Raw genomic sequence first — 16,699 nt, forward strand, 5'->3', positions numbered from 1 at the left:
ATTCAAAGACCTTTAGGTACTTTGATACTTAGGCTTATATAACCCTCCCCCCTTCCCCAGAAATCTAAGCAAGACAATGTCAGAAACAAACAGGCAGACATCGGAAGTACAATATCAAAATAAATCTACTGACATTTGAATGTTCTCATGCTAAACAAACAGAGATGTGTGATTCTAAAACTATATAATGTAAATAAATTGACAAATGCATGGATGTATTGTAAGAGTTTGGTTACCTCCTGTAATTTTCATTATTATTAATAAAAATAGGTTAAAATAGGTTATAAATGTGTGGATTTTTGTGTTTGATATGGTAATTGTATTTGACAATTACAATGTTGAACACCTTCAGACAGGGGAGTTTTTTTGCAGAGAAAAGAAAAGAATGATTGATTTGTTTGAATGATTACATGGTTTAAGTGTAATGTTAAGAACTGGGCTTGGGGAAGTCTCTTCTTTAAATTATTCAGCTGTGTGCCTATAAAAAGATATTCAGTCCTATAGCTTACTGAAACCTTTCTAAAAATAACCACACACTTACATTGGCTGAAGGGAGAAATAAAGAATATTTGAAAAGCAATTCACACTTGACTTAAAACTAAATCAAATATGAATTTTAATCAAAAATTGTGAAATTTGGAGCGATAGCTCACAAAATACATTCTCTGTAATTAATTAATACAAAAGCAACCCATTGCATTTCTCTGTATTCATTGACAATTCTGATTGATGTGAAAAAGTGACAGCCATTAGGATGAGCACCTACAAATCTTTGTATGTACTAAATTCGTAAAAATACAAAATATTAAAATGTATTTTTTTTAAATAAAATATCTCAAAGTGAACCATCACTAAATTATGTGTTTCCTTTTATACACATTACCAGTTATCAGGTTTTCATCCTTTTTTGAACACCTGGTTAAATCACTTTCTGCAGAAAAAAATAATTGCGCATCAAGCCTAATGAAAAAAAAAGTGCAGTCATTTTCTAAAACCATGCTATTTATTAAAAGGAGGGAAGATCATATTAGGTTTCATCTACCCTGCGTGGCCTAGTTATTCAAAGGATATATTTAAAGTGCTTGTATGGATATCATTAAATTAGATTTGAGTAAACTAATTAGTTGTCAGTTAGCTCTGAAAATTAATTAGTGCAAAGGTTGCAATGTGTAAAATGCAATCTGTTCAGGAGAAGCCATTTAGACAGTGCAGCCAATATTGTATTTCATGTTTATTTTTCTTGAAGGTTTGCATGTGGATTTGCCAGGTTAAGAAAATTCTTTTTTTTGCAAAGCTTTCTGCCTGTTATTTACCTCATAAATGATTCTAATGCCGAGATACTGAATGTGAATCAATGATACATTGGCTCTCTCTCTCAAGCCCTTATCTTTTGAGTTAAAGAAAAATATTAATTGTGATATGGAATGTCCTTCAAATATTTGTAATATTGCCTGGGTAGGGCAGATTAAAAGAAATAATAGACTAGGGGGCTAGCAAAAAAATTCAAGGTGGGAATACAAAATGGAGCTATCCCTATGTCCAGTATAACATAAATTTGTTGATTCATGTATAAACATATTTGAAAGATAGATTCATGTAGCACCATAGATTTATCATGTCTGGGTTATCTTTATTGATAGAATAAGCCCTGTCTTTGCCCTATAAACATCTACTACCCTCTATAATATTCTTTATGTTTTCTTCAAAGGGAAAGGGCAGATTTAGACTTGTTTTGGGATCAAGTGTTCCGATGTGGCTCATTTATTTGCACATCTACCTTGATTCCTAAAGAACCATCAGTACTTCCCACCACTACATATCTTCCCTCCTATTGTGTGTGAAATTCCCCCACCTAATAGATTGTAAGCTCTTCAGGGCAGGGTCCTCTCCTCCTATATCACTGTCTGTATTATTCTGTCATTTGCAATCCCTATTTAATGTACAGAGCTGCGTTATATGTTGGCGCTATATACATCCTGTTTAATAATAATAATAATATTAACCAGTCTCTGCACATCACATACTGGTACTGCTCACTGCTGTCCCCATTCATTTGCTATGGGGCTGCCTAAGACAGAAGCTACATAGAGCCTCCTCCAGGCAGTGATTCCCTGGCATGAGGAAATGATAACTCCACTTTAACCTCATGGCCAGTCTAAACATAGCATATCTGTAATTTTAAAGTATACTGCAAATATCCATTGTGCCCACCAGAAGTTAAGAAATGTAAAATGAACTCTCCATCTGGGATGTGCCATTAGCAGGGGTTCAGTTGTAAAAAAAGAACATGGGTGCAGGGTACTATCCAGGGCGAGCGCACATGCGCATCATTGTTATATAAACATGCCCTCCCAACTACAACCCTGCCTAAGTGTCACTTAAACGTCCCCCAGAGTCATTTTATGATAACAGAACCCACCAAGGTCTGAGCCTGTGATGGGAGAGTGAGCAGGTTGTGTTCAGGGAGACAACCCACCCACCGCCCTGAGCCTGCAATTCCATGTGAGAGACGTGGTCTGCGGCTCTGGCTGGTGCCCCCCCCCCCAAGCAGGGTCCCTTTTCCTGTCCCCCCGGGGGGGTGGACTGGCCAGAGCTGCGGACCACCAAAAGAATTCTTTGCAAAATAAGAGTGAGGGGACGACGTTCCCACCCGTGCCAGCCCCACTATAACCTTGGCCATTAGGTATATATACTTACCAAGGCATGCTGTAATCCTGGCTCTAGACCTTATATGAAAGAGTGGCACACTACTGGATAGGATGCAAAGGCTACCCCTGGCTGCAGGTTCCAAAGAGAATCAATAGGAGCAAGATTTAATTTGAGCTGAAGGTGAACACATCCTATTGCATGTTTACATAGTAGGGCCAGTGCCTGTGGTTATACAGTAAGCCAAAGCAAATTACCAATTGGTACATCCAAATTAGGGAATTCCATTTACATATCTTAACTACAAATAGTAGCCATATATGTATGTGCTTTATATGTACAGTTATCCTTTAAAGTATGCTTTAATTTTATTACAACAGGGATGGAGCCTTTGTTAGATTTATTATTGACATCTGTTTACCTGTTCGGATGGTAACATGAAGTAAGGGCAAAATTATGAGTTGTCACCAGCACAGAAGTAAAGGGTCCCAATATTGGTCACTGTAAAAAGGCTACAAAAGTCATTAACCTGTATATGTAAAGTACAACTTACACCTACAAAGTTCTATAAACACTAAAATGTTTTCAATAAAGCCTATAAATGTGAAGAGCTCCTCTTGCTAGATTACAAATAAAATATAGTATTTCATAAGAAATAAAGATAGTATAAAATGTAGAATCATGCATGAGCATATCCGTATTTTATGCAGTGGTCACATTTACCTAAAAGTCCTGGCCAACATTAAAAAGAAAAAAAAAACTAATAATATACACATACAGCTACATTTTTAGCTTGTTACTTTATAATTCTGCAAGTCCTAGTTATATAAAGTTTTCTATCATTGTTTTTCCAAAGCACTCGTGGTACCTTATTATAAAGCATTAAAATGTTGGTTTGGATAGATTTTACAGCCTTCACTTGTAGTCCCTGGTTGTTATTATCTGAGCCTTTGAACTGCATCCACCTAGTTTAACAAGATTGTCCTTCTGTTGCCAGGTTGGTACTAGACCATGCAGAGCAAAAATTCAGATTTCCTACCAACCACCACTTCCTCCACAACCGTCTGGTACAGTTAGAAAAAGTGCTATACATGTACTTTTTCTGCATGTCCTCCGTCTTCCCTAAATGTCAATGCCCTCATATTTTGCAGTCTTTGGCTTTTTTTCTTTGGGAAAGGTGTCTTTAAAGTTGTTTTGTTTGAAAGTTGTTCACAGAATCACAACTCTGAACCTTTAAAGACAGCTCCTTCTTCTAAATTACACTTGGCCTAATTGTATTTCTAAAATAATATAGCTGCGTTCCAGAGAAGAGAATGTGGTCACACAGCCCGTGCCCAAATCCTCCAATTTACATTGGTTTGGTTTGGCATGAGTTGAAAAGTTCTTGGAAGAGGAGTGCTGCGGCTCACACAAACTATAATTGAAGTAATATTTCTGAGCCTGTCCATATTGTATAAAAAGTTTGTGAGATGCTAATCAGCCTGCAAAGTGAGAAAGTCAGCAATGTCATACATTTTTTTAATTTAATGCAAAACAAAAAAAAAGCGTCACTGTCTTGTACCACAGAAAATTGAAGCCAATGCAAATCTCTTTGAAGGGGTGTTATAGTTTCTTATGGTTTATCCCTCTGAGAGGATCCATTCTGAAAATGTGATATACCCATAGAGGGAAATCAACAGGTATACTTTAATAACAATCCCAACACAAGCTTATAATTATGCTTAACTGTACTTTTTTTAGCTTGCCCAAATTACACACCATAGAAGACCCTTAAAATCTTGTTTTAATATAAACCTTCAGAAAGTCAGTATTTGTGTAAGTTTAGGAACGCCCAACGTCCCCTCATGTGACAGTGCTTTGGCCTGGCCCACATCCAAAGTAAAGAGAACACTGAAGTGTATACCACAGGGTTCTTCAGCTTTCCTAATCTGTGTAGAGGCACACCATTCAAAAACTCTGTTAACTGCACAGAGTTATACTGACAATGTTCGGGTCAGGTATGTTGTTAGTTGCCATGCTTAGAAGAAAAAGATGGTGGAGGATTCCAACCTATAGATGGAAATTATGGCTTTTTCAACGCGCTCTTACAATGCATTGTAGAGGGAGGACAACAAACGAATCTTAAAAAATGTATGCTGTCTGTTCATGCTTGGCTTGGTTGGCTCAGAGGTTAGCACTCTTGCCTTTACAGCATTAGGTCCCTGATTCGAATCTCGGCCAGGACACTATCTGCAAGGAATTTGTATGTTCTCCCTGTGTTTGCATGGGTTTTTTCTGGGTACTCCGATTTTCTCATCCCAAAAACATGCAGTTAGGTTAATTGGCTTCCACTCCAAAACTTCCCTTTGACTGTGTTAATGACAAATAGCTATGGTAGGGACATTAGATTGTGAGCACCTTGGAGGGACAGTTAGTGATATGACTATGGTTTTTGTAAAGTGTGACGTATATATCTAATATATATAATATTTTGGCACTATATAAATACAAGTTATTAATACCAAAATATATTTATTGTAAAATGATTCTGCCACTATACTGCAATGTCAGAGACAAGGCATACGTCCAGCAGATGTCTACCATTGCAGCAAGAACATTGTTCTTATTCTAAAAAATGGTTCCTTGTGTTGTGTTGTGAAACTAACACAACCTGGAGTGTCAATCTCCATAGATACAGGACACAGTAATGATGTGTATGTTGGAGGGAGGAACCATTGAGAGCTGTGAAGTAGCCAGGTCACTGAAGATCACTTTTCGAATCAAGTTGACGTTTAGTATTGTTCCCACATAACCTTCACAGATATATAAAATCCATGGTTTTTGAGCCTGTTATGACTATGGTGCCCATGAGTTGTCAAAAGCTGAAGACAGTAATAAGACATGGCGGAGCATTCCACTACTGCGCCATCACATCTAATGTGCCCAAAACCCAAAACATTCAGCAAGTTCAGTTTTCTTCATATAATTTGTATAAAATATTTAGTTAGGTCCCCCAAACTTCAAAAAGTTGTCCGTAAACATCTGAAAAGCTCTTGGAATCAACTGTCTTGGTTGATGTGAGTTTAAAATGGTCCAGGTACAAAAAACTACTAAAAGACTTACAAAAAACTTCTGAAAGGACATAATAACTGTTAAAGGAAAACAACAATGAAGGAATGAATACTAATTCGTTGTTCATACCATCTTCTGGGACAAAATATCTTCTTCTGGTACAATAATATCTAGCAAGGCAGTGTTTATACTTTTACCTCTAATATTTTCATTAAACTGAAATCAGGTAATTAAAAATGTGAGGTTAGATTTGCAGTAAATGGTAAAGCAGGTAATATTTAAACAGATATATAACATAACTGCTCTCTATTCCAGGAAAGTTAATATACACAAGGGGCTTTGTAATGATACCGGGTGTCTGGTTTTCTCTATCTAGCTGAAACTGATAATTGTGAAGGGATCTAAAGTACTTCACTTCTACTTATTGGAAATACTATTGTGTGAATTCTTCTGTTTAAGTCATATCATTACACTTTCTCTTTCACTGTTTCTAAATCAACAACCTGCTATTTTATTTACTTTTTAACATGTCTATTTAGTGTTTGCTTATGGTCATATTTTTACTTTTATAATACATATATTTAATTATCTTTTCACCTAACCCACCTCAAATCTCAGTGATTTAAATGTTCTCCTTCTGAAATTGTAGTGCCTAATAACAGATCCATTAGTTATGTACACAACTATAATGTTTAGAATTGTAATGCTGTTATGTACTCTCCAAACCATAAAGACAGCATGCATAGCTAACCAATATACAGGGCAAAAATGGTAATTCTTAGGATTGAATATCATATTTTGAATACATCATATATTCAGATATGAATTATCACCTTGAATGAGATCTTTCACTTAACATAGTGAATGTGATGATAGTTCACTTTGCAAAGAATAACCAAAGATGTTAAAAAAACTGTTTTTTTTTTCTTGCAACATATTAATATTGAATGATTTAAGCCTGTAGAGCTTCATCTCATATACTAAACTGAGGGAAATACTTTACAAGGGGATAATTCATTTTGTTATGTGAACAGCCTAAATCCATTTAGTAAATAAATCCCTCTAAATCTAAAGCGTCAAACTTGGGCAAAGTAAGACTAGTTAAATATCAGAGCAAAAGTACTGTAAATGTAATGCTACACAATTTATTATTAGACTTAATGCTTATTAATTCTTGCTAACTGATAACTGGTTTTCTTTATTGAAAGTGTTTTTTGTTACTTTTGATTTTCTCAAATAAATAAATGTAACATAAAAAGTTTGTAACATGTAATATTGTTACTATTAATTTGTTTCCAGGTTTAAATGCAGATGGTTTATACCGAGTTAGCGGAAACCTTTCCACCATACAGAAGCTGAGATTCATCGTGAACCAGGGTAGGTTTTCCTGCGATCCCTTCCATAGTTTGGCCCTTGCCCATTGCCGTCTGTCTTCCCTGCTTTCTCTTCACACTGCAGTCTTGATCAATGTTTGGATTCTTCTATGCAGCCTTTGATGATAATGTGCTCCGCTTATCTGAGAATGAAAGGAAGAAAGTTTAGTGGCGAGCGTTTGAACTTTTTCTAAAGCAATAATGGCCACAGGGGAAGAACTTTCCTGGAAATTGATGATTGTCTTGTAGTGCTAAAAGCCGGCAGCTCCGTCATTAACTGCAGGAAATGCCCATCCCATAGGTCAGCGCAGTGATTGTGCGAACTCCCCACCAATTAGGCCAGCCACAGCTAAATAATTACTTTATGCAGCGTGTAATGTTTTCGTGTTTGTTATCTGCTGAAACCAACGCTCGCAGTGTTTTGTAGTTCTCATTTATATTTAATATGTGACTCCAAATATGTAACAAATTTTGTCAATGTAGGTGGGGCACTGAGATAATAAACCTTGTAAATAGCAACATTTACTTATTTTCTGCCCTTACATCTGAACGCACAGTGGAAGAATCCGCTGAGCCAAAGAAATGCACACAAATTCTGCTATTTGCCGTCCTGCCTACAGCTATCTACAGTTAACAATTTTAGAATTCCATCTGTCTACATTCCCCAGTAATAGGCAGGTAATTCAAGAGCCTGATTAAATACAATGGTGTAGGAGGGCTCATAATAAATATGATGTAAACCCAAACTGGACAACCTTTAGTTTACCAAAGCACAGTGTAAAAAATATTTGGAATCTTGTATCTGATTTGATGTATTCTTTATTATTTGCTGCATGTTCGTGCTCCTGATCTCCTTCAATCACCCTTTTGGCAATCACATCCTTAAAGCCAATCTTGGGTCAAATATTAACCAATTGTTGACAAATTGCCCTTATTGTTCACAAGGTACGGCCTTGTGAATTTTAGCCAGTCCTGAATTTTACCTAGTCTCCTGTCCTTCTTTGAGTGTCCACATCACACCCACATGATGTAGACATTTTATATTGGCTATCCAAAGGTGGAGTCCTGCCAGGATATAGAAATGGTATGGCAGCAATGGTGTCTGTGCAAGTGGACTGTATAGGACCGGCTGGCACAGGTTCACAAACAGCGTTGGATTAATTATCCTTCTGCTGGAAATGGTGCTGGCAAGGGCCAAGGACTGAGGATTTAGAGGAGCATATCTGTAAGGCCTTGGTCCAGCAACATTATTCACCAGACACCAGTCCCCCAATCAATTGCCACACTCTTCACCCATAGTAAGCCCAGCCTCGAGAGACTGGTTGCATTTCCCAGCACTCAGTTGCCCCCAGGACATAGTGCGCAAGAGATAGTGTCTAGGGAAGGCCTGACAGAGGACCAGGAGCCCACAGATAAAGCAGTACCTAGATTCCAACAGAGAAAAGTCCTGAATACAGAGCAAGAGGTCATACACAGTTAATCCGTCCACCAGACATGGTACACAAAGTCAACACACAAGCAAAAGACAGACAAAAGGTCGGTCCAGGCAGCAAAGCTCACAATGTCAAGAACAGGCAAGGTCAGCTCACAAATACATCTCAGGAATACATATCAGCAGCAAGTCAACCTAGCTTAACGCTACAACAGGCACTGGTGACTGGGAGCAGGGAGGCTATAAAGTCACAGCAACCAACGGCAGTGCAGGATAGAGTCAGGAAATAATCTGCCACTAAAATCCCCTTCAGCTGTGCACAGCCTCAGAGTGTGAGCTGGGGATGCTGATGTGCTGATACATCAGGCTGCACAGCTAAAGGGAAGCAAGGGCTGCTGCTATTTCTTCATTCTCCTTGCTGCTGCAAGTGACATTGCTGGACAAAATAAACTGTGTGGAATACGGCAGTTTCATTGGTAAGAAAAGAAAACAATATGGTCGACAGGTTAAATGGGGTTGGCAGGTAGAGTCTTCATCATACTGTATTAATGATATCAGTGGTGAATGTGCATATGTATTTTTAGTGCATTTAACACAACTGTAACCCTTTTTCTGCTAGGTACCCTTGCACATTTTCCACTTTAGGTGGCCAAACTATTTTTTTTATTTTGACATAATTAGGGTAGTTTTAGATCCATGGTGAGCTGCAGCATTCCGCTGTGAGCACAATTGCAGTCCCAACTTTAGAAACCATTTTTTGCATGCGGACCCATGTGGCTGCAGCAGATCACAGGTATGTTCTGAAAAGCAATAAGTCTGTTTGCTGCAACTGGATGCAAATCTGGTTACCCGCTCTGTCGCTTACAGCTCCTGGACCCTCAGCAACAGCTTGCTGTTCACCCCAGAGCTGCCAACCATGCGGTTTCACACCACGAGTGCGAAAAAAGCCCTTAGGCTTTTGTTGTCAAGCGCTGTTTTTCCAGCATTTCACAAGAGCATCCTTCAGATGTTCCAAAATAAGGCACTGCAATTGGTGTAAGGTACTGTATGAATGTGAATGCCAAAGTGTAAAAAGTGCCTAAAATTAACATAAATGTACGTTTTCATGTTTTCTTTGTGTTTGTAAACTTTATTTGATGTTTTAACTTAAAGTGGATCTAGTGTGACATAGTTTAACATAAAAGGTGGCTTGTATAAAATAAAAAAAATATATATTTTTTAATTTTTTTTACATTTTTTAGGGAGGTCCCCCTCCTCCCCTTCTGAGGCAGTAAAGGGGAAACTTGCAGCCTCCTGGGATACATCACCTTTTCCTTCTGTGCATGCCTGACATTAGACATTTGCCATCAAGGGCTTTCCAATAATGAAAAAAAAAGTTCTGGATCTCACACCCAAGCAGTGAGATCGGTCCTTTTTTTAATTTGCAGAGTACGAGTTTCGGTGACATGAGTGGAAGAAAGGAGAGAAAGAAAGAAGATGGCTGTACCTGTTGTTCTAACTGCACATACACAAAATAGACAGGTTCATTTTTGGAGGATTTGCATTTTTTGCCAGGATAAATTTATGGACTTTTTATGTTCTCCCCATGTTTTTGTGGGTTTTCTTTCACATCCCAAAATCATATGAGTAGGCTAATTGGCTTTCCACCAAAAATAACTCTGACAGGGATATTAGATTGTGAGCTCCTTTTGTAACATGATTATTGAGTCTTTACAGCTCTGTGGAAAGTCTGTGCTATATAAATACAAGATAATAATAAAGCTAATAAAAAATGCAAAGAAAAATTGTGACTACATCTGTCTCTGTAGTGGGAACTGCATGCTTGCTTACATGTTTTTTTTCTTTTCCTTAAAAAAAGGATTTTTTCGCTTTTTATATAGCTGTTGCTTTCCATTTTTCAAACAACAGCCACCAAAAAAAAAAGCTTTAATATTCTCTGTTTTTCAGTTCCACAGGGTATTTTCTGCAAGAGAAACCATTGATATTAAACTATATGGCTTACAAGTGATAAGATTATCTCTTAGCAGTGATTTATTTTTTTCTATTAAAACCAGGAAATCACATGACCATAAGTGAAGCACAGTTAGGACGAAGCTGTTACAGCTTTTCAAAACTTTTATCATACATTCGTATTGATTGAGTGAGGAGAATACTTGTAGATAGCCGCGTTCTATAAGTATCGGTCTTAAAAAACAGATCATTAAGTTTGGAGCAAAGTGAGCAGTGGTAAAATATTTGTTGACAAAATTGGTTTTCTGACTTGTTTTTTTTAGAAAAAAACAGAAAATAATTCTGTTGTAAATCACAGTTTGTAAAATGTAAACTGAATGTTGAGGTCCAAATTAAGACAAATACAGAGTGTATTGTAACCCAGTTATTTCTTAATTCAGCTAAATACTTTCAAGGTGCACCAAATATGTATATGTGTAATATATTTATATATACATGTATGCTCTCAAGCTCAGTCAGGTTAATATTATTATTATTATTATTATTATTAATAAACAGGATTTATATAGCACCACCATATTACGCAGCGCTGTACATTATATAGGGGTTGCAAATGACAGACTAATACAGATGGTGATACAGGAGGAGAGGACCCTGCCCCGAAGAGCTTACAATCTAGGTTGGATAGAGATCATCAGTGAACAACTATTTTAAGGTCTTTCAAGAAATGTTCGATAGGGTTCAAGTCAGGGTTCTGGCTGGGCTACTCTAGGATATTCACAGAGTTATCCCTAAACCACTCTGATGAGCTTTGGGTCATTATCACATCTTCATATTATTTCAAATCAGACCCAATATGCACTAAGGCACTTTTTTTCAGAAGTAAGGAGAGCTGCACTAATAATTTCAAATATATGTAAAGTCTAAACTTTTTATTTTTATTTTGGTTAATAATTGAATTGCTTTCTTTTTAGTAAACACCACCTCCCATACCAAATAGTCAATTTAAAATGCTTGTCACAAGTACAGTAGTTGAGGGCAAATCATCTAACGGGAAAGTTGTGATATTACCAACAGCCCAAAAGGGAAAATCTACCCATTTTAAATAAATCTACTTTTTCTTTCGTTGTAAAAACAAAAATCAACCTAATGGGTCACAACATCAAGTAGGGTTGTATCCATTTCCTTCTTTATCCAAAGCTAAAAAATGGTCTACACTTTAAGCATCATGGATTTATGCAGTTGGTGCAGGTGATGGTGGAGATCAGTGTTGTATTGTATTTAACAGATCTTAATGCCATGCTTCCAAGCAATGTGTGTGCTTTGTTAATTTCCTTCATATATTCTGTGCTTCCCACTTGCCTAGTTTTTCTTTTTTCTTCCAGAATCTTAACTTAAATAAGACATGAACATAAAATGGTAACATGATACATACAGTTTGTTCTTTCCCCCGAAATGAATCCTTTTCTTGGACCTAACAAATGCATTAGCCTTAAAGGAATCTTCTAGGTATAGTCCTCAATTTAAGCCATCGCCAAACCCTTGCCCAAACCCAAGGTAAAAACTTGGATAAAAACCCTTAAAAACTGTCACACTGCAAGAGTTTAATGCTTGTTTGGGTCTATGGGGTAGCCCCACTGCAGATAGGTTAGGCTTTGTGTCTGAACCTTCTATTAAAATAGTGCCGGGTGATCTTGGCAAGGAAGGTTCTTATTCAAGCACTTAGTGATATAGTATGAAAATTGTCCATTAGTATGCTACTGTACAGTATCTTTTGAGACTTATTCTCAAATGGACAGTACAATTAGTAGCCCTAACATACAGTGTATTGTGCAGATCTTGCCCTCCATTGCCTCTATGATGCAGCTAATGCTATGTAGCCAATGCTGGAATGAGTGCATTCCAACAGGAAGTGGTAAATGATGCTGGAGGAGGTCAGCATCATGGAGATTAAAGTACAGACTTTGGAGGACTCTCAGGAAACAATTTTAGTGAAGAAGTTTAAACCTGACATAGATAAAGAATATGCAGATCAACACCTTCAACAATCTGGACATCTGACATGACTGGTCAGACTTGTAATAGTTTAATCTTATTAAACAACCTGCAGCAAAAAATCAACTGAAGAATCATCTGAAAACATTTCTTATACTTTTTTTTATTTTAAATGAAATAATTGGACGTGTGAAATCATTAGTTTTAGTAAAGCCGCACACAGCGAAAAGCGTTAACAATCTCAGGGTATATTTTAACGAAACTACCCATTGAAATAATTTAATAATAGCGAGAATGCCAACGTGATTAATTGTTGCAGAGTAAAATTTACAATAAACCTGTCTTGATCGGTTCCTCAGCGACACAGTATTACTGTCTGTGCAGTTGTTTAACAAGAATTTAATTGGAAAGATAAGTGAATGCACATTTAAAAGTATTGTTAATTTGCTTTATAATCACCCCATCCTTCAAAGTATTGACAGCGCCAGGCAAAAAAAAAACCCTTTCTACTTTTCCACGTATTATTTTCCATATGTGCATCATAAATTACAGAGTTTTAATTGGAAGATTTATGGATTGTATCAGAGGGGAAAAAAATTAACAACTTGAAGTCTTTTCTCCAAATGAAAATATGTTACTTACATGTAAGACTGACTATGCCAGTGTGTGTGTGGTCTTTCGTGATGTTTGGTTTTTTAATTGTACATTATTGACACATGAATAAGGATTTGTTTCCTTGGAAAAACATTAAAACTATCGTGTTTGGACGGTGATTTTTTAAGATTCAGCATTTGCCTGTTTTGAAGTGATGGACTTGCTTAGTTTGTGGCTGTTACTTCTGCTAATGACTCTGGATGTGCAAATCAGTTGGTGAGTTGGAATGGATAAAAGGTTGAACTCTCAAAAAATCCACTCAACCCTTCATTTCTATGTCAATCTGAAAGATGTGCCTTGACTCTATTACAGCTTATGCTGTGGGAAATAAGAAATTTACCCTCCCCCAATTTCATGTGCCAACCATGCAAATCAAGGAGACCGATCAGTGTGTAAAATTCAGTTTTGCTCAACCCAAGTAAAGAATTAAGCAACAAACATGAATTAGAAAATGACAACTGGATTCTGATTGGTTGTTATTACCACCTCTTATCCCCACTTTTTTTATTACCATTTCCATTTGTTTTAAGTTGAAATTAATGTTTTGTTTTTTTGGGTAGCAATTATCAGGGCTCATTCAATTCGAAAATGAAAATGAAATCATTTGAACCTGAAAACATCTCATCCAGGCGGTGCATGTTCAAAGAATGTATATTCCGATACCGATTGGCTGTGTATTGTTTTCATTTCCATGAACAGCAATAAAACACTAAATTATGCTTTGATAAAAAGAAAGTAGAGTGCATTAAATAGTGATCAATGCTGGTGAATGTTTGGTCAACCACAGGCTGTTTGCAGAACAATTATGGCTGAGGAGGAAAAGCCACATATAACATTAATAAAGTTCTGTGGCCACAGTAGTTCAGGATGGGCTATTATATGCCATAGTGGAAATCGTGTATGCATACGGAATATGCTTAGCTTCTTGTCTCAGACAATGGCAATAAGAATGCATTGTTTAATTTACTAGAGACCAGAGACTTAATAAGAAAAGGAATTATATCCATTCATTATAGAGACCAGTGACATCACTAAATCTATACACTGGAGACTGGTGACATCACTAAGATTGCAACCTATCCATTCCCTGGTGACTATTGACATCAATGAGAAAACAGTTATTATAGTATTAATTCATATTGAGAATACAGCTTCAATTTACTAAAAAACAGTGACATCACCAAGAAATAAGCCTACTTATTTACCAAAGCCCAGTGATATCACTGAGAATGTAGCCTACCCATTCACTAAAAGCTAGTATTATCACTGAGAACGTAGCCTAACAATTCATAAAAACCATTAACAATACTGGGAATGCAGCCTATCCATTCACCAAACACCACTGATGTCACTAAGAATGCAACCTATCCATTCACTAAAAAACAGTAATATCACCAAGATTACAGTCTGTTCATTCACCAACAACCAATGTCATCACTGAGAGTGCAACCTATTTATTCTCCAGTGAGATCACTGAGAATGTGACCTATTACATAGTTACATAGTAGATTAGGTTGAAAAAAAGACATAAGTCCATCAAGTTCAACTACTAGGGAAATAAACATATCCCAGATATAAAACCCTATAAGACATAGTTGGTCCAGAGGAAGGCAAAAAAAACCCTGGTACAATTTGCTTCAACAGGGGAAAAAAATTCCTCCTGGGGCAATCCGATGTTCCCTGAACCAACAGTCTTTGTTATCCTTACTTTAAAGCCTTAATACCCAGTTATATTCTGTGCTTCTGGAAAAACATCCAGCTTTTTCTTATAGTAATCTATAGTAGTTGCTGAAACTATTTCCTGAGGGAGCCAATTCCACATTATTACAGACCTTACAGTGGAGAATCTCTTCCTTATCCAGAGCTTAAACTTCTTTTTCTCCAGACGAAAAAGTGCCCTCTTGTCCTTTGTAATGATCTCAAAGTGAATAATTGGAAAGAGAGTTCTCTATATGGATCATTTATATATTTATACAGGGTGATCATATCCCTCCCTAAACTATTCATTTATTCAGATAAGTGACATCACTGGGGTTACAGCATATCCATTTATTAAAGTCTAGTGACATCACTGGGAAAACAGTCTATCCATTCACTAAAAATCAATGACATCAGTGAGAATGCAGCCTATCCATTCTCTAGTGACCAAGAACATCCTGCCCAATGCAACCTACCTCTTACCCAGTGATGTCACTGAGAAAGCAGCCACTGAAATCACTAGGGACCAATGACATCACTAAATTTGTAAATGAACCTCTCAATAGAGACTTGTGACATCACTCAGAAAGGAACTAATCCTTCACCAAAATGTCCAATATTTCAGAAGATTCAGTAATAAAAAACCTAAATTGTTTATCTTTATGAAACTTAAAATGTACTAAAAATTTTAAGTATTTTGCAAATGCAACATATATATTCTCTACAAGTTAGTGACATCACTAATGCTGCCTCATCCCACAAATTATACTTAATAAGGGAAGAGCAGTGATACGTCCAGGATAAAACATATAATAAGGAATATTTTATAGTCAATGCCTCCCGTTTGTTAAAAAGCTTTTGGTTCCAGAAATACAGAACATGCAGTCCAGTAGTATTTCTCAGATCAGCCTCAGTAAAATGTCCCCATTGTTGTGTATTCGGTCACATTTAATGTATTTTATTCCGTGATTTAGAATTTAATTTGCTAGATGAAGAAAATATTAGAGCAAGATATTTTTTTTTCTTTTAACCAAATTCATGGAATAAATAAATAACTTTTGTATTGGGTTCCAGCAAACTCTAACCAAACAATTTCATGCATCTTTACAAAGAGTGAAAAAAGATCAAAGAAACAAAAATCTCAAAAAGTGGAAGTGTTAAATCTCATTTTCTTTCAACAGTGAGAGAAAAAAAAAATATTGTATTTATTTTGGATCTTGGTAGCCTAAAGCTCTCTGTTGTAGAGCTCAATTTATTTCTTATAGCTAAAGAAAGCCTGAGAGTGTAGGTCATACGTGTATGCATTCTCTGTATCATCTTGGTGCTTTGTATAATGTATCTGCTAAAATATATTAGTTACATGAAGCTTCCTCATTGTATGCAGAAGCATGGAAAGAAAATATGAATCTCCACAATAGTGGTGCTTCTCTGTATAAGAGTATCAGCCACAATGCATGGCAGATTGTTGGTGTACTTTGATATATAATAATATTGTAATTGTAGTTTTTGCCTAAAATACTATTTTGAAAATGTTTTTATTTGCTCTTCTATATTTTATTCATGGATCTCTATATCCTCCCTCATAGCAGGCATCTCTATGTTAGTGAAGTTGACTAGTATCCTAATACCAGGACCTTGGTGGCCAGTAGACGGCTTGGCATTGGCATTGGATTGTTCAGTGGTGGAGATGAGGTTTAGGTATGGCATACACACATACAGTTTGTATTTGGAGGTTGAGGGTTGTACATAAAAACAGTTTTGAGGATTATTACAGGTACCTGAATGGCTTCTGAACTTTACCAGTATTGCTAATTGTTCAGGGCTTCTGCAAAAAGCCTGTTAACATTATAGAGAAAACTTTCACAAACGTTTTAACATGGTGGAACAATTAAGATGCCTT

General features: G+C 36.6%; 1 protein-coding gene across 2 annotated transcripts in view; it reads left to right on the top strand.

Annotated features, from left to right (window-relative positions):
* ARHGAP15 (Rho GTPase activating protein 15) overlaps nt 1-16,699 on the top strand; it is a 309,490-nt gene that overhangs the window by 206,625 nt on the left and 86,166 nt on the right. For both annotated transcript variants that reach the window (XM_072418118.1, XM_072418119.1), the window contains exon 12: nt 6,997-7,074. In XM_072418118.1, the coding sequence (XP_072274219.1) occupies nt 6,997-7,074 (78 nt within the window). The remainder of the gene's footprint in view (nt 1-6,996; nt 7,075-16,699) is intronic.

This window comes from Pyxicephalus adspersus, chromosome 7, assembly GCF_032062135.1.
Source record: "Pyxicephalus adspersus chromosome 7, UCB_Pads_2.0, whole genome shotgun sequence".
Classification (NCBI taxonomy): domain Eukaryota; kingdom Metazoa; phylum Chordata; class Amphibia; order Anura; family Pyxicephalidae; genus Pyxicephalus; species Pyxicephalus adspersus.